Source organism: Monodon monoceros, unplaced genomic scaffold (genome assembly GCF_005190385.1).
Source record: "Monodon monoceros isolate NGI ecotype Baffin Bay Population unplaced genomic scaffold, NGI_Narwhal_1 Super_Scaffold_21, whole genome shotgun sequence".
NCBI lineage: Eukaryota > Metazoa > Chordata > Mammalia > Artiodactyla > Monodontidae > Monodon > Monodon monoceros.
In genome coordinates this window covers 88,966,489-88,985,583 of record NW_021703778.1, presented here as the reverse complement: position 1 = coordinate 88,985,583, position 19,095 = coordinate 88,966,489, and the positions used below count along the sequence as shown (strand labels likewise).

At 36.8% G+C, this 19,095-nt stretch overlaps 1 protein-coding gene across 5 annotated transcripts in view; it reads right to left on the bottom strand.

Annotated features, from left to right (window-relative positions):
- UBR1 (ubiquitin protein ligase E3 component n-recognin 1) overlaps positions 1 to 19,095 on the bottom strand; it is a 168,866-nt gene that overhangs the window by 109,217 nt on the left and 40,554 nt on the right. For 3 of the 5 annotated variants that reach the window (XM_029237186.1, XM_029237188.1, XM_029237187.1), the window contains exons 3-4: positions 18,039 to 18,117; positions 5,768 to 5,878 (exon numbers count right to left, since the gene is read on the bottom strand). In XM_029237186.1, the coding sequence (XP_029093019.1) occupies positions 5,768 to 5,878; positions 18,039 to 18,117 (190 nt within the window). Of the gene's footprint in view, positions 1 to 5,767; positions 5,879 to 18,038; positions 18,118 to 19,095 lie in introns of those variants that run through there. The other 2 variants (XM_029237189.1, XM_029237190.1) reach the window with 2 other exon arrangements.

Sequence of the window (19,095 nt, the reverse complement as noted above, 5' to 3'; positions counted from 1 at the left end):
AGTGTTTAATTTTTTTTTTTTTTTTTTTTGTGGTACGCGGGCCTCTCACTGTTGTGGCCTCTCCTGTTGCGGAGCACAGGCTCCAGACGCGCAGGCTCGGCGGCCATGGCTCACGGGCCCAGCCGCTCCACGGCATGTGGGATCTTCCCGGACAAGGGCACGAACCCATGTCCCCTGCATCGGCAGGCAGACTCTCAACCACTGCGCCACCAGGGAAGCCCAATAGTGTTTAATTTTGATGAAGTTCAATTTAAGGTTTTTTTTTTCTTTTATTACTAATGCTTTTGGTGTTACATCTATGAATCTATTGCCAAATCCAAGGTAATAAAGATTTATCCCTATGTTTTCTTGTAAGAGTTTTATCGTTTTTGCTCTTATTTTTAGGTCTTTGATCCATTCTAATTTTTGTGGTTGGTGTGAGTTAGGGGTCCAGATTCATTCTTTTGCATGTGGATATCCAGTTGTCCCAGTCCTACTTGGTAAAAAGATTATTCTTACCCTAGTGAATGGTCTTGGTACTCTTGTTGAAAAAATGGCTGACCACAGACATGTGGGTTTATTTCTGGGATTTCAAATCTATTCTGTTAACCTATATTTTTATCATTATGCCAGTACCACACTGTCTTGATTACTGTTGCTTTGTATTAAGTTTTAAAAGAGGGATGTGTGAGTCCTCCAACTTTGTTCTTCTTTTCCAGGGTTGTTTTGGCTATTGTGGGTCCCTTACAATTTCATATGAATTTTAGAGCCATCTTGTCAATTACCTAAAAAAAATTTCCAGCTGGGGAACTGTACTGAATGTGTAGTTGAATTTGGGGAGCACGGCCTTTAACATTGTGATTTATAATAAGAAATATCTTCATCCCAGTTTCTGGCACAGAGCTCCTAAAACCCTTGGAATTTCCCAAGTGAAGAAGTGGGGGCTGTCTTTTGTTATGTTTATGAGGTGACTTTTAGAAAGCACCTAAGGATGCAGGCTGGTTGCCTGGAGACCCAACCTTGTGATTAGAAGGTTGCAACTTTCAGTCCCATCCCCAACCCCAGAGGGGCTAGAGGTTGAATCAATTGTCAATGGCCAATGATTTAACTAATCGTGCTACGTAACAAAGCCTCCATAAAAACAAACAAACAAAAAATCTCCCATGGGCTTCCAGAGAAATACACACAGATGTCTCTAAATACATAAAAGATCTACTACTGCTAAATTCTTTCCAGGCAAGGAAGCTTTCAGCCCCTGCATGCTCATCCCCTAGATACAAAAGGATGCAATGGACACTTTAAAATGATTACTTTTCTCTTCCTTAGGTCAGATAAATTCTGAGGTAAGCCCCCGGTCCCAATTTATTTTTCTTCCCGTTACTTTTATATATAACTGAGTTGATTTGAAGCATCAAGACATGCACATGTTAGCACAAGTTAAGATCTGATCACATCTAAATATGCCTGCACTAAATCCAGAACTGTGACACAACAGCACTTAAGTAAAATATTTGTAAATCTGCTTCCCTAAATCTGGGACACTGAGAAACAATTAGAAAAATGTAACTCTGTCCTTAGAAACTGTACATGTTGAAGGAGTGGATATTCAACAAAAGTCTGTCAGTGACCATAAGTACAAAGTAAATACTAAAAATGTTTTAATGCAAGTAAAAAAATATATTCTTGTGAAAATATTTAGGTTTGCCAAAAATTGTCTTGTTAAAACAAGACAGTTTATGCCATGCCCAATTATTTGTTACATGATTTCTGTGCAAATCTTTATAACTGGACAAAGCCTCAGTCCTAAAATGTTCCTCTTTAATTAAAATTTATCCAAACTCAATCAGAAGAGTCCATTTGAATTTATTGTTTTACATAAACAACATTAGAATCTATTTCTTTTTATATCTTTTCTTCCAGTTTTGAGATATAATTGACATAGCACTGTATAAGTTGAAGGTGTACAGGATAATGATATGACTTAAATACATCATGAAATGATTACCACAATAAGTTTAGTCAACATCCATCAAGTCATATAGATACAAAATAAAAGAAAAAATATTTTTTCCTTGTGGTGAGAACTCAGAGTTTACTCTCTTAACAACTTTCACATATAACACACAGCAGTGTTAATTATTTTAATCATGGTGTACATTATACCCCAGTACTTATTTATCTTACTGGAAATTTATACTTTTTTGACCACCTTCATCCAATTCCCCCTCCTCCCACCACCTGCCTCTGATACCACAAATCTGATCTCTTTTTCTATGAATTTACTTGTTTGTTTTTGAAGTATAGTTGACCTATAATACTATGTTAGTTCCTGGTATATGACATAGTGATCTGATATATATTTGATAATAAATGGTCACCGTTTCAAAATGGTCACCATAAGTCTAGTCACCATCTATCACCATACAAAGATACTATATAATTATTGACTATACTCCCCATACTGTACACTTCATACCCATAACCTATTTTGTAACGGAAAGTTTGTACCTCTTAACCTCCCTCACCTATTTTTTTCCTCCCCCTAACTCCATCCCCTCTAGCAAACACTTGTTCTCTGTATCTGTGACTCTGTTTCTGTTTTGTTATGTTTGTTCATTTGTTTTGTTCTTTAGATTCCACATATAAGTGAAATCATACAGTATTTGTCTTTGTCTGATTTATTTCACTTAGCATAACACCCTCTAGGTCTATCCATTTTGTCTCAAATGGCAATATTTCATTTTTTTTATGGCTGAGTAATATTCCATTTTGTGTATGTGTGTATATTTACACAGACACACACCACATCTTCTTTATCCATTCAGCTATTGATGGGCACTCATGTTGATTCCATACCTTGGCTATTGTAAATAATGCTGCAATGAACATTAAGGGTGCATATATCTTCTCATATTAAATAAATTTTGTACTTCTTTTTTCTTAATTTCATTTTTGTATTGTTCATTACTAATGCATAGACACAAGTAATTTTTGTATAATTATCTCATATCCTGCAACTGTGCTGAATTTATTAGTTCTAATAATGTTTTAGTGGATTCCTTAGGATTTTCTATATACAAAATCATGTCATCTGCAAACAGAGCTAGTTTTACTTCTTCCTTTCCAATCTGGGTGCTTTTTATTTCTTTTTCTTGCCTAACTGCCCCAGCTAGAACCTCCACTACAATATTGAATGGATATGCTCTGTGGCAAAAGCAGAATCTGCCTTATTCCTGATCTTAGGGGGAAAGTATACAATATAATTATAGTTGTGAGTTTTTCATAAATGCCCTCTATCAGGTTAAGGAAGTTCTCTTCTATTATAAGTTTACGTCTTTTTAAAAATTTATTTATTCATTTATTTTTGGCTGCGTTGGGTCTTTGTTGCTGTGTGCGGGCTTTCTCTAGTTGAGGCAAGCGGGGGCTACTCTTCGTGGCGGTACGCGGGCTTCTCATTGCGATGGCTTCTCTTGTTGTGGAGCACGGGCTCTAGGCATGCAGGCTTCAGTAGTTATGGTACGTGGGCTCAGTAGTTGTGGCTCGCGGGCTCTAGAGCGCAGGCTCGGTAGTTGTGGCACACAGGCTTAGCTGCTCCACAGCAGGTGGGATCTTCCCAGACCAGGGCTCCAACCCGTGTCCCCTGCACTAGCAGGCGATTCTTAACCACTGTGCCACCAGGGAAGTCCCTATAAGTTTAAGTCTTCTTATCATGAAAGTGTGTTGGATTTAGTCAAATGCTTTTGCTGCATCTACAGAAATGATCATGTGGCTTTGTTTTTTATTCTATTTATATAGTATTACATTAACTGATTTTCAGATGTTAAACTATGTACTGTATTTTACATCATACGAGGAGGCTCATCATGCCATATCAACCCAATATTCATAATGATGCTAATACTGATGACTGGTTTCAGGTGACAACAGTATGATGCCCTCCCCTGCCCGCCTCACTGTACAGTTTTGTTTTTTCCCTTATGACTAGCAAGTAATCTATGAGATGGTAATTCAGAACCATGCCCATATTGTTCCTCATCAATTCAAGTTTTAAGGGTTTTAGCATCCATTAATGAGCTTTGTCTAAATCAAATATTTCCTTAGGGTTTGCAAAATGTTGATTTTTCTAATTCTATTATTCCTTCTCTGTTAGCTAGTATTCCTGTAGAAAGAAGAGCTTTACCTCATGAACTGGAGATACTTGCTTACAATGAAATACAATTCCTGTTGAAAAGGTAGAATAAACGTTTAGTCCATTCCCTTCAATTACCAGTTTTTAGAGTAAGGAAATGATACAATAACCACTGCATGGCAACAAACAAGTTTTATTCTATTTAGTTCTTACGTAAGTTTCATTATTAGAAACTCATGGATTTTTATATATCAAGTATGATTCAATCAATCATAGTGGTTATTTATTATTGTTTTTCTGATGCCCCAATTGTCCAACTCAGGTCAGTGAGAGCCTTTTCAAACTGGGTTTTAGGTTCTTTTGACACAAACCCATCCTCACAAGCCAACTATCTATTCCCTAACTCACATGTGGAATCAGGCAGTTTTACAAAAAGCCCTGATTTCTTTTAGTGGGAAATGGTACTTAAGAGATCAAAATATATACCCTAGGGCTTCCCTGGTGGCGCAGTGGTTAAGAATCCACCTGCCAATGCAGGGGACACGGGTTCGAGCCCTGGTCTGGGAAGATCCCACATGCCGCGGAGCAACTAAGCCCGTGTGCCACAACTACTGAGCCTGCACTCTAGAGCCCGCGAGCCACAACTACTGAGCCCGTGTGCCACAACTACTGAAGCCCGCGTGCCTAGAGCCTGTGCTCCACAACAAGAGAAGCCGCCGCAATGAGAAGCCCGTGCACTGCAATGAAGAGTAGCCCCCGCTCGCTGCAACTAGAGAAAGCCCGTGTGCAGCAACGAAGACCCAACGCAGCCAAAAATAAATAAATAAAGTAAATTTATAAAAAAAAAAAAAAAATATATATATATATATATATACCCTAAGGGTATTAAATGCTATAGTTATCAGGAACAGTTTAAAGAGTACAAAAACTATTTATTCCTTAAGTTTTGAAAAGGATTCCTCTGTAAAACTATTGAGCATGGCATTTTTTAGGAAGTACTTTCTTGTGACAATTTACTAAATTTCTTCAATGGTTACTGCCTATTCAAGTTTTCTATGTTTTTGAATAAATTATGGCACTTAATACTGTCTGATAAAAGAAGAATCTATTTTCAAATGTATTTGTTCAGAGTCATAAAAGGAGCCTTTTACGATCCTCCTGTATCTGTAGTTCTATGGTTATTTTCCCATTCCTTGTTAATGGTCTACATCTGGGCTTGCTCGCAGTTTTTTTTCTTGATTAGGACGTATAGTGGATAATCAGTTTGCTGACGTTTTTTTCTTTAAGAAAAGCAATTATGGAATTTATGTGTCAATTCTACTGTTTTCTAATTCATTATATTCTCCTATCTATTAATAACTACTTCCATTTGCTCTTTTAGGTTAATATATTGTTTACTCATCAAATTGCTTAACAAAAAAGTATTCTAAGTTCATCTTTTCATTGTAAATTCATTCCTTCTTTAGAGAAATATGGAATATAATTATCAAACACTTAAATTCTCTAGAGTCAAATAAAACTCCTTACATTTAAATATTAGAACATAAAAATCAGGATTATCAATGGAATTCGGCTTAACCCATACACATAACATTTATTTCTATTTAATTTCATCAACCTTAAAATAGTTAGCAATTAAAAAAATAGCAATATTCTTACCTCTTTTGTGGTACCTGCTCTTCCAGGTTCATGACTTATACAAAAAGGGCCAGTTTTCCATGCTTCTGTGTCTCCACAGTCACAAAATCCTCCTCCAGTAGAAGTATGCATCTGATAAATGAAAAATGAGTATGTCTTAATTTCAAAACATATCACAAAGCAAAGAAGAATGATAAAGATGACTCAAATAATAAATGTTTCCCTCTATTTCAACCTTAATTGCCTTTAATGTTATAGATATATATCAAAAAATATTTTGATTAGTTAACCAAAACAAATCCTTAATACTTAATCACAACAAAACTGAACCTTCAAAATTGATATTTTTGAAACATATTCAAAGTTTTTAAATAATAGTTTTTAAAATTTTGTACTAATGGAGAACAGGTTGTGATGTGTGCAAAAAATAATCTATACTTCACCCAGAATGCTTCAGTAGATTTTATGATTAAACAAACTTCTTAAAAATCATTATAATGATACTTGTATAAGTACTTAAGACATGTATAAAGTATTTTCATCTATACTGATGTTCCACAGCAACTAAAACTTATTCACAACATTTTCCCTGTGAGGGTTCCTGTAAAAAAAAAAAAAATTATCTAAAATATCCTAATTTAGATAGAGAAGGATGACAATGACCTGAATTTGAATCTTCCCCAAATCTCCCCCCTCCAAAGCATACAATTAACAAGGAGAACAAATAAAGCCACACATGACCCATGTCTGCAAGATTACTAGGAGACAAAAACTAAATACCACAACCTTCAAATGACTTGCTTTATCAGAGTTCCTGTTGCCTATCACTTCAAGCCTGTGGTTACAGACAATACGAGAGGGAAGCTTAAGTGACCCCATGAAAGAGAACAGAGGGGTACAAAGGACTTAGATCAAGCACAAACAAAATCACACTCCAGAAGAGAAAGCCCAATGCCAAGGGACAAATACTGAACACAGGTTAGGACTTGGTGGTTCACAGGGAAAGAGACTGAAAGTAAATAGGACCAGAAGTGGCCACCTCAGAAAAGCATTACTTTTGGAGGAAAATAAAATACATTTAAAAAAGGTGGTAACCCATTATAGATGGGGCAGTAAATGAAAGAAGTAAATAAGAAAGAAAATTTAAGGATCCTATGAAACAAGGGAGAAACAAGACATGCCAAACCCTCCCGTCACCTCACCACCATCACCAATATCATCTATAAAATAAGTTAGGGGCTTCCCTGGTGGCGCAGTGGTTGAGAGTCCGCCTGCCGATGCAGGGGACACAGGTTCATGCCCCGGTCTGGGAAGATCCCACATGCCACGGAGCTGCTGGGCCCGTGAGCCATGGCTGCTGAGCCTGCGAGTCCGGAGCCTGTGCTCCGCAACGGGAGAGACCACAACAGTGAGAGGCTCACGTACCGCAAAAAAAAAACAAACATAGAAGAGGGTAGAACTGACAGAAGAGAGCACTTGTGAAACCTATCCATGAAATGAAAAAGAACAGAAAAAAGTACACCATATCCACACAAAACTATTGCAAAAAAAAAAGCCAAAAAATGCAAATAAGAGCCAAAACCCAATTATGAAGCTGAAGAAAACTATACAATGCTCCAAACTGAATTACACAGCCTCAAACAAGCATTAAAAACCCTTAATCAGACTAAACACCTTTAATCATAAATATAAGAACTAAGAACAGAAACGGACAAAGAAATAGGAATAAATAAAATGAGACTCAAGTGAACTAAGGGGAAAAACCAGGAAGAAAACGATATCATATCAGAAATGAATTTTTTTTTTTTTTTCTTTTTGCGGTACGCAGGCCTCTCACTGTTGTGGCCTCTCCCGTTGCGGAGCACAGGCTCCGGACGCGCAGGCTCAGCGGCCATGGCTCACGGGCCCAGCTGCTCCACGGCATGTGGGATCTTCCCAGACCGGGGCACGAACCCGTGTCCCCTGCATCAGCAGGCGGACTCACAACCACTGCGCCACCAGGGAAGCCCAGAAATGAATTTTTTTAAATTACAAGATGATAGACTCAAATGAAAAGTTAATAAATAGCATTGAAACAAAGCAGGAAAACAAGAGAATGAAAATAAGATGAAGTAAAGAAATACAGGGTCAGAGAAAAAGTGGTTGAAATAGAAGATAGGCCTAATAGAGGCAGATGAGTATAACTGGAATCACCAAAGAAAAATCAAAACAATGGAACAGAGGTAATATTTAAAACTGTAATCTAAGAAAACTTCCTGGAAATAAAAGACCTGAATCTACACAATCAAACGGCCAAGAGTGACTAAGAGAAAACTCGCTCAGTATGATCAACTCCAAAGTATACCCTCCTAAAACTACTGGACTTTAAAGATAAAAGTCCTGAGGCCCTAGGCAAAAAGATGAAATAACATAATCACAAGAAAATTAGACTGGCATCAGACTTCTCAATAACAACACATAAAGCAAGACAACAGCAGAGCAGCATTTTCAAGGAAAGAAACTGCAAACCAAGAATACTGTCTACAGCCGAGCTATAATATAATTTTGAACATGTCAGAACTTAAGGAACACAGTTTACATGCGACCTTCCTTAGGAATCTACCTGAGCAGTGATCAGCAAACTTCCTGTGTAAAGGAACAGACAGTAAATATTTTAGTCTTTGCAGGCCATGGAATCTCTGTTGAATTACTCTATTCTGCTCTGGCAGTGAAGCATCAGCCACAGACAATAAATAAATGAACCAGCATAGCCACATTCCAATGAGACTTTATTTATAGGCACTGAAATTTTAATTTCATATAATTTTCATTTATCATGAAATATTATTCTTCTCATCTTTTTTCCCAACCATCTGAAAATATAAAAACCAAGCTAAGGGACTTCCCTGGAGGTCCAGAGGTTAAGACTCTGCACTTCCACTTCAGGGGGCACAGGTTTGATACCTGGTTGGGGAACTAAGATTCCGCACACCGTGTGGTGCAGCCAAAAGAAAAAAAAAAAAGAATAAAAACCAAGCTTAGCTTGCAGGCAATACAAAAACAGATGGTGAGCCAGATTTGACCCACAAACTGTAGTTTACTGACCCCTAGAGGATGCACTTCAGCTGACCAAGGAGTGACTGGGGAACTTCTGAAAAAGGACAGATGGCGAACATTTTATGTATTTAATTGTAGCGCTAAGAACAAATCAAGGGTGTTGAAAGATACATGGATAGAAGAATGTAAACATTATATGATCTCACAATCAGAAAGACTACAACTAAAAAGTGGGAGAAGGGAAAGAGAAGGCAACATAAGATTATCAACTATTAAATAGGTAATAGGAGGGAGGCAAAGATAGCATTAAAACTGACAGACTAGATAATAAAAAGTTACATAAGGGAGTAAAAAGGAACTAAAGGCATTATAAAAATTATTAGTACAAACATTATCACTAGAACAATAGTAACAAAAGAAATTAGAATATACAAATCAATTTTATATACTGAAGAATGCTAGACTCATCCACGATTACTGAAAATGTACTTGTTTCAAATGAAAGTAAAAGCATAACCTTAGTATAGGGAATGCCATGGAAGCAAGGCACAAAATCCAGAAGCATTAAAAAAAAAAAAATCTGGCAAATTTGACAACATATAAATTAAAATGTCAGTAAGGCAAATGATAGCATATATCAAGTTTAAAAGACAGGAAATAGATTTTATACAGTGAAAAAATACACTTAATTTATAATCCAGCAATATCATCCTGAGGTTACCCAAGAAAAATTAAAACAAATGCCCACAAAAAGACATGTGCTTGAATGTTTGTAACAGCTTTATTTAAAAGCTGGAAACAAGACAAATATTCATCAACTGATGAACAGGTAATATATTGTGGCATATCCATACAACGGCATACTACTCAGCAATAAAAAGGAACAAACTGCTGAGACATGAGAGGATCTCAAAGGCACTATGCTAAGTGAATATAACCAGATAGGAAACACTACATACTATATATAGATTTCACTTATATGACATTCGGAAAAGCCAAAACTATAGGGACAGAAAACTGATCAGTGACTGCCAGGAGCTGGGGTAAGTGCGCAAGAGGACTGCCTGCAAACGGGAGAACTTCTGGGAATGATATGTTTTATATATTGATTATTGTGGTGGTTACTGAACTGTATGTCTGTGAAAACTCATGGAACTACACTTACAAGGGTAGATTTTATTGTATATAAATTATATCTCAAAAAAATCTGACTTTAAAAATTATTAAAGACAAGCATAGTAAGAGAAAATATTTGTAACGTATATAACAGTAAGAAAAAGGCAAAAGAAAAATAAGGATAAAAACAGGCAATACACAGAAGAAATTAAACATACAATTAAAAAATGAAAAGATATTAATACTAGTAATAGAAATGCAAATTAAAATGAGATTATTTGACTAACGGATTGGCAAAAAGTAAAAAGACTGACTAAATAAACTTTGGGGATGTAGATAAAGAACATTCTCATATCCTTTTTTTATTTTTATTTTTGGCTGTGTTGGGTCTTTGTTGCTGTGCGCAGGCTCCCTCTGGTTGTGGCGAGTGGGGGCTACTCTTTGTTGCAGTGCACGGGCTTCTCATTGCAGTGGCTTCTCTTGTTGTGGAGCACAGGCTCTAGGCGCGCAGGCTTCAGCAGCTGTGGCAAGCGAGCTCTAGAGTGCAGGCTCAGTAGTTGTGGTGCATGGGCTTGGTTGCTCCGCAGCATGTGGGATCTTCCCAGACCAGGGCTCGAACCCATGTCCCCTGCATTGGCAGGTGGATTCTTAACCACTGTGGCACCAGGGAAGCCCCTCATATCCTTTTAATGGGACTGTAAATTGACACAGCAATTCAGGAAAAACATTTGGCAAAATCTATGAAAATTTTAAATGCATGTACCCTTCAATCCAGAAAATCTACCTCTAAGAATCCAGTCTCAAGCATTCTTTAATATATACACTGGTTTATATTAAAACAAAGGTATATGTGTATGTCCCATTATTTGTTGACCAGTGAAAGCTGGGAACAGTGTAATTATCTAGAAAAGGGTGATGGGTTAAATATTTGATGACATATTCCCACAAAGGAATACATGCAGCAATTAAATAAGGCAAGAGTTATTATATATATCAACACAGAATTATCTCCATGATATATTAAGTTAAAATCAAGTTGCAGGGAGTTCCCTGGTGACCTAGTGGTTAGGATTCCAGGCTTTCACTGCTGTGGCCCAGGTTCAATCCCTGGTCGGGGAACTGAGATCCTGCAAACTGTGCAGCATGGCCAAAAAAAAAAGTTGCAAAACAAAATATATAGTAGGATCCCATTTGTACACACACAAACATCCTCCTAAACATATAAATATATATATGAGTGTACATGTTTGTACATGCATAAAGATCTGTTAAGGATGTGCACTAAATTGTGTTCAGTTTAACAAAGAAAGTATGATGAGACAGAAAGGCAACAACAATTTTTATTTGTATTCTTTTGTATTATTTGAATTTTTAAAAGATAAGTTTTATTGCATTGCCTAAATTATTTTTTTTAATGTTGTTGTGTTTCAAAGATAATATATGAATACAAATTCTCATCATGTAGGATTATAGCAGGCTGTTAAAATAGACCCTGATCGTTATTTTTATACCTCAGAAAATACTGAGTTCTCATATATCCCTCCTTTTCCCTACCCACAGTTTCCCCTATTATGAACATCTTGCAATAGTGCGGCACATTTGTTGCAATTGAGGAGTCAAAGTTGATACATTATTTTTTTTTAATTAATTAAGTAATTTATATTTGGCTGCTTTGACTCTTAGTTGCTGCACGCGGGCTTTTCACTGCAGTGGCTTCTCTTGCTGCGGAGCACAGGTTCTAGGCACATGGGCTCAGTAGTTGTGGCACAGGGGCTTAGTTGATCTGTGCCATGTGGGATCTTCTGGGACCAGGGCTTGAACCCATGTCCCCTGCATTGGCAGGCAGATTCTTAACCTCTGTGCCACCAGGGAAGTAAGTCCCTGATACATTAACTAAAGTCCATAATTTACATTTGGGTTCTCTCTTTGTGTTGTACATTTTGGGGGTCTTAACAAATGTATACTGACGTATATACACCACTACAATATCACACAGGGTAGTTTTACTGCACTAAAAATTCCCTGTACTCCACCTATTCATCCCTCTATCCCTCCCACCATCATCTCCCAGCCTCAGCATCCACTGATCTTACGGTCTCCATAGTGCTGCCTTTTCCAGAATGTCATACAGCTGGAACCATACAGTATATAGCCTTTTCACAATGGCTTCTTTCATTTAGAGACATGCATTTAAGGTCCTGCCATATCTTTTCATAGCTTGATAGATCATTTCTTTTTAGCACTGAATAATATTCCATTGTAGGACTTCCCTGGTGGTGGGCACAGTGGTTAAGATTCTGCCTGCCAATGCAGGGGACACAGGTTCGAGCCCTGGTCCAGGAAGATCCCACATGCCGTGGAGCAACCAAGCCTGTGTGCCACAACTACTGAGCCTGCACTCTACAGCCCGTGAGCCACAACTACTGAGCCCGTGTGCCACAACTACTGAAGCCCATGTGCCCTACAGCCCATGCTCCGCAACAAGAGAAGCCACCACACTGAGAAGTCCGTGCACCACAACGAAGAGCAGCCCCCGCTCGCTGGAACTAAAGAAAGCCTGCGCACAGCAACGAAGACCCAACGCAGCCAAAAATAAAAATAAAATAAATAAATAAAACATTAAAAAAAAATTCCATTGTATCAACGTACCAAAGTTTTTTCACCCATTCACCAACTGAAAGACATCTTGGTTGCATCCAAGTTTCAGCAAATACGAATAAAACTGCCATAAACATTTCTGTGCAGGTTTTTTGTGTTTTTTTTGTGGATATAAGTTTTCAATTCATTTGGGTAAATACCAAGGAGCATGATTGCTGGATTATATGGTTACAGTGTATTTATTTCTATAAGAAACTGCCAAACTGTCTTCCAAAGTGGCTGTATCGTTTTGCATTCCCAACCCAGCAATGAATAGGAGTTCCTGTTCCTCCACATCCTCACCAGCATTTGGTATTGTCAATATTTTGGATTTCTGCCATTCTAATAGGTATGTAGTGGTATCTCACTACGGTTTTAATTTGTAATTCTCTAATGACATATGATGTTTTGCATCTTTTTGTGTGCTTATTGCCATTTACGTATCTTCTTGGTGAAGTGTCTGTTTCAGATCTTTTGCTCATTTTTAAAGCTGAGTTGTTCATTTTCTTACTGTTGAGTTTTAAGAGTTTTTTGTATATAGTGGATAACAATCCTTTATCAGGTACATGTTTTGCAAAGCCTTCCACCCAGTCTGTGGCTTGTCTTTTTATTCTCTGAAAGGTCTCTATTTTTTAATCCAGTAGTTCCACTTCTGAGAACCAAAATAATCTTACATATAGAAAAATGATTTACATATAAAGATATTTATAGCAATATTACTTACTATTAAAAAAAACTGAAACCTGAACAAATTCTCCAATAGGTAAGCAGTTAAAATATATTATGGTTTAATATTATATATCCAATAAGTTCTAAAAGAAACATAATTGAATGCAAAATTGAATCCAAAAATTGAATGCATAATTTTACATATTGTGCTTTTTCCATTTAAAAGTATAACATGAGAATTTTATTCTTTCTTTTACAACTCTGTAAGCTTCATTTGAAAACTGTTTTTTTCTGATTAGAGGAAACAGCTGTATGAATATACTATTTTTGTAACTCACTATTCTCATTTAACAACAAAAAGGAAACATTTATGGAGTTAAAAATAATCTTTGGGACTTCCCTGGCAGTACAGTGGTTAAGACTCCATGTTTCCATTGCAGGGGGCACGGATTCGATCCCTGGTCGGGGAACTAAGATCCCACATACCACGTGGTGCAGCCAAAATAATAATAATAATAATCTTTAACAGTGGGTGTTTTTGTTTATTTTGAGGATAAAAATGCAGAGGTTTACTGAAAGTTTTTTTAAAGATAGTACTTCAGTATATTCTTTCTTCTTTCATGGTTACCTTTTTGTGTGTATGTAAGAATGTTTAAGTTCTACTCTCTAAGCAAATTTCAATCATACAATAATACAGTGTTATCAACTATAGTCTAAATACATTAGATCCTCAGACCTTATTTATCTTACTGTAGTTTTTTTTAAGGGATAAACTACTGAAAAGCTGGATATCACAAAGAAGGGTCACATTACACACAGCAGAACAAAAAGCTCCAATTTTTATCTGTTATTTTCCTGTTCTCAAAAGGGTTTTGTTTTGTTTTGTTTCTTGTTTTTTATGCCTCTACTTTACTTTCAATTCTCATCTTGGATTGTGCAAGATCACAGAGAAAACTCTTTGGAATGGGATATAAGTTTTACACATAAGGGAAAATTCAATTTTTGGCTCTTTGGTATTAAATTAAAATTTATATGAACACATGAAGTTTGACACTTAAAAACAACCTCAACAGGGCTTCCCTGGTGGCGCAGTGGTTAAGAATCCGCCTGCCAATGCAGGGGACATGGGTTCGAGCCCTGGTCGGGGAAGATACCACATGCTGCAGAGCAACTAAGCCCACACACCACAACTACTGAGCCTGCGAGCCACAACTACTGAAGCCTGCGCACCTAGAGCCCGTGCTCCGCAACAAGAAAAGCCACTGCAATGAGAAGCCCACGCACCACAACAAAGAGCAGCCCCCACTCACTGCAACTAGAGAAAGCCCACGTGCAGCAACAAAGACCCAATGCAGCCAAAAATAAAATTTTTAAAAAAACAATAAAAAGTTAAGATAGTTAAGTATTCATTGATATGATTTTTTATCATAAACAATATATAACCAAGACGAACTATTTTTGTGTCTGCAAGTCAGGTGCTATCAAGCAAACAGCAATCCTTTTTAAATGTTTAACTCAAAGACAAAAAAGAAGACTCAATAAATTTTAATTTTCCAAATGTTCTCAGAAAGAATTATCAGAAGCATCCTCCAGTTATAAAACACAGTTGGGTAATCCATTTACCCCAAATGAAACATCTGTGTGTGTTGTGAGGTAGCAATGATAGAACTATGATCTTCTGTGGTGATAACACCCGCAACGCAGAAGCACTGCCTCTTCACATGAAGAGTGTGAATAACAAGAAGGGATGGAGAGTCACCTTTCATTATTTCATCAACTATTGGTGTTTTCACAGTATTTTAAATGCCTGATTTCAATTTTACAACAACAATACCAATATTTATTCTGAAAGGTAATCGTATGTTCCAAGTAGCAGAACTTCCAACACGATCTCTAAGAATAATTCAAAGTTCTTTTTTTGGCCGCACTGTGTGGCTTGCAGGATCTCAGTTCCCTAACCAGGGACTGAACCCGGGCCATAGCAGTGAAAGTACTGATTCCTAACCGCTAGACCACCAGAGAACTCCCTAATTCGCAGTTCTGAACCATGCTTCAGAAAAACATTTCCAGCAGTGCAGGATTTATTCCTATTTCATCGTTGGTAATAACTGCACATGTCACTGCAGGAACTTTACATTCTTCTGCTGCAGACTTTAAGACTGCTGTGAAAGGTGTACTTTTGGGAACACTGAGTACTCCATAAGGTAGTCAGCAGCATGACTTTAAAGGAAAACTTGGACGTGGTGGAGCAGGTCTGGACAGAGTTGCCATGCCATCTCCGTGCAGCAGCCCCACTTCCTCTGTGGTGCCGGGGACTGCAAAAGTTGTTCTGTGCTATTCTGTGACAAAAGGTTTTTCTTGGTGCTTTCTTCACATAGTACCTGATCTTGGGTCTGCATCCCCATTGTTATTCTTTTCTTCCCCTTCTCTGCAGCAACACAGATCCCTTCTTATTTCTTCTAATCTTTTTTTTTAATGGCTTCATTTTTTCTTTTATTATGTTTTTTATTATAAAAAGAATATACACAATGTATAGGCAAGTTACAAAGTATAATAATAAAATGATCCAGCATCTAACGCAAGAGAATATTAATACTGTTGATGTTCCCTCTGTGATCATCCACTTGCCCTGGAGGTTACTATTACTTGAATTGTATTTATTAGTCATTCCATCACTTTTCTTTAAAAATTTCACCACACATAATAGGTATTCCAGAAGGATTCTACCAAATTATTCTCCCACCAAAAGTCTTCTGTTCTCTTCACACTCACTTTTGAAGGGTAATATTTTTAAAAGCTTATGAACATAATTTTTTATTAGTTACACAATAGCCCATCCTTCTGAAAACTCAAAGATTCCTTAGTAAGCTGTGTACGCACCCTCTACAAGAAGAGCTCTGCAAAAACCTAAAGATGATAAACCTAAGCATGCTTCATAAAAGAGTGCTTTGTGGTGGCAGTGTAGACTGGTAAGCTTTCAATACTCGAAGGTAGCCTAGTGAAGAGGTTCCTAAAATTTAACAGACAAGTTTTACCAGTCCACGGAAAATCAGAAAAGGAAGGAATAAGGAATGTGATGAGCTCTTTAACAGAGCTACATGTATGCAATCTAAAGACCTGCTCTTTAGTCTGAGATTATCCTACTTTCTTGGAATTAAATTTTCTTTTTCTTCATAAAATGATAGGAGATGGTAGGTATTTTTTGGTTGCTGTTCATGTGCCCTTTTTAAAATTAAAATTGAACTTCCCTAGCCAAATAAAAATTTGAAAACCCTATGTCTTACCCAAAGTCTTGTGAAATTGTACTGGACCACAAAATCCCAAAGTTTGGCAACTGGAAAACTCTGGCCTTGAGACTTCAGCATCTCTCCCCCTTAACATCCCAGAGTAAAACTAAGAAGAAATTAACAACTTCCTCCTTGTCTCTACTTCTGGCATTCTTTCTTGAGTTCTCCAACATAAGGAAAAAACTATAATAAATGGAGACGACTGGGAAATATGAAATTAACCAATGATCAACTTTGTAAATTCCATCACTGATTAGCTTTGCAATGTTAGGAAAACATTTTAACCACACTATATGATAGGCTCCTCATGTTTTTTCTTTTGCACAATAATAAAAATACATATATATATATAACATATATCTATAGCTTATCATTTCCTGAGATAGAAGCACTAATGTTAAAGCCAGTCTAAAAACATGAACCACACTTTCAGCTCTATGGAAGAAATAGTCTACATAACTTTAAGATGTTATTTACATTTACATGGGACCTTCGGCATATTATATGTACAAAGAGAAACATCAATTATTATATCTGCCCAAGCGCAGAGCACAGAACCAATACTGTTACTTGAAAAATACATTTCAGTTCAAAATAACAAAGTTGTCTGAAGATGTCACAGGAAAGGCAAATCCCTCAACCTCACTACTAATTAAGAAAATTAAACTAAGACCACCATGTGATACCATTATATACCCACCAAGCTGGCTAAAATTAAAAAGACTAGCAACACCAAATCTTGTAAGTGTGTGTTGGTATAACCACTTCGGAAAACACTATCTACTATGACTTAAGATATACCCTAGAACTCAGCAATTCTATTCCAGATATATACCCTGGATAAACTCCTGTACATGTGTACCAAAATATACAAATAAGAATGTCCAGAGCAGAATTGTTTTAATACAATAATAGTCCCAAATTGGAAACAATCTACATATCTATATACAGTACAATGAATAAAGACAATATAGATTATTAAACCCTATAAGGTAAATGGACAAAATATATATATGCGTATGTATATAAGTATATACTTAATGCCGAGTGAAAGCTACTCAACAAGAAAAAGATACAGAATGACTCCATCTGTACAGAATTCAAAAACAGAACCATTCAATATGATTTGGGTGATAAGCTAAAAGGGAAATCAAGGAAACCATTATCACAAAACACAGGAGAGGGAGATTATCACAAAGGAGGAGAGAAGGATGGTGATCCAGAAGGAACAAATGGGAGGCCCCTGAGAGCCTCATTTCTTGACCTAAGTAGTGGTTACACAGGTGTTCACTTTATAGTTATTCTTTAAGTTGTTCATATGCTTTATACAATCTTCTGCATAAAAATGATGTATCTCAAAAATAAAAAAATTGTAAGGAGCTGCATCTTGAAGTAGTAGATGTCTTATCACATGATATGTTTAACCAGAGCTAAAGGTTCACAAATCAGGTCTGTTACAGCAGGAACTCAAGTACTAGTCAGGAATTTGGACTAGCTGGCCATCAGACTCCTGCCAATCTAGAGATTTTAGGCATCTATTTTCATACCTTGTAACGATGATTTTTATGAACACTATTCTGGAAGCAGTCCATACAGAGTACACATGTTGGATCAATTGCACAGTCCCTGAAAAAGATTAAAAATCAGACTCCAAAATTTACATGACTCCTGCTGATACTCAAGGTATGACTATAAAATAATGTGAATGAATTTCCTATATCATGCACAGACTGATTATGAAAATACTTTAAAAACTGAATTCCAGGGACTTCCCTGGCAGTCCAGTGGTTAAGACTTCACCTTCCAAGGCAGGGGGTGTGGGTTCAATCCCTGATCGGGGAGCTAAGATTCCCACATGCCTTGTGGCCAAAAAACCAATACATAAAACAGAAGCAGTATTGTAACAAATTCAATAAAGACTTTAAAGTCAAAAAGACACGTGCACCCCAATGTTCACTGAAGCACTATTTACAATAGCCAGGTCATGGAAGCAACCTAAACGCCCATCGACAGACGAATGGATAAAGACGTTGTGGTACATATATACAGTGGAATATTACTCAGCCATAAAAAGGAATGAAATTGGGTCATTTGTAGAGACATGGATGGACCTAGAGACTGTCATACAGATTGAAGTAAATCAGAAAGAGAAAAACAAATATCGTATATTAACACATATATGTGGAATCTAAAAAATGGTACAGATGAACCGGTTTGCAAGGCAGAAATAGAGACACAGATGTAGAGAACAAACATATGGACACAAAGGGGGGAAAGTGGGGGGGTGGTAGGGGTGGTGTGATGAATTGGGCGATTGTGATTGACATATATACACTAATATGTATAAAATAGATAACTAATAAGAACCTGGTGTATAAAAAATAAATAAAATTCAAAAAAAAAATTCGTTTTCTGGTGCTCCATTTGGTAGCACATATACCAAAATTAGTTTTCTGAAAAATCATCAGCTTTTTTTTCATTCTCTGCATCATCTTATCCTATTACAGTTATGAATGTATTTTACAGACACTGATTGTTCACTGGTAAATGAGGCTTGGTTAAAGACAAAATTCATTAGAATGTAAGCAACATAAATTAAAGGAT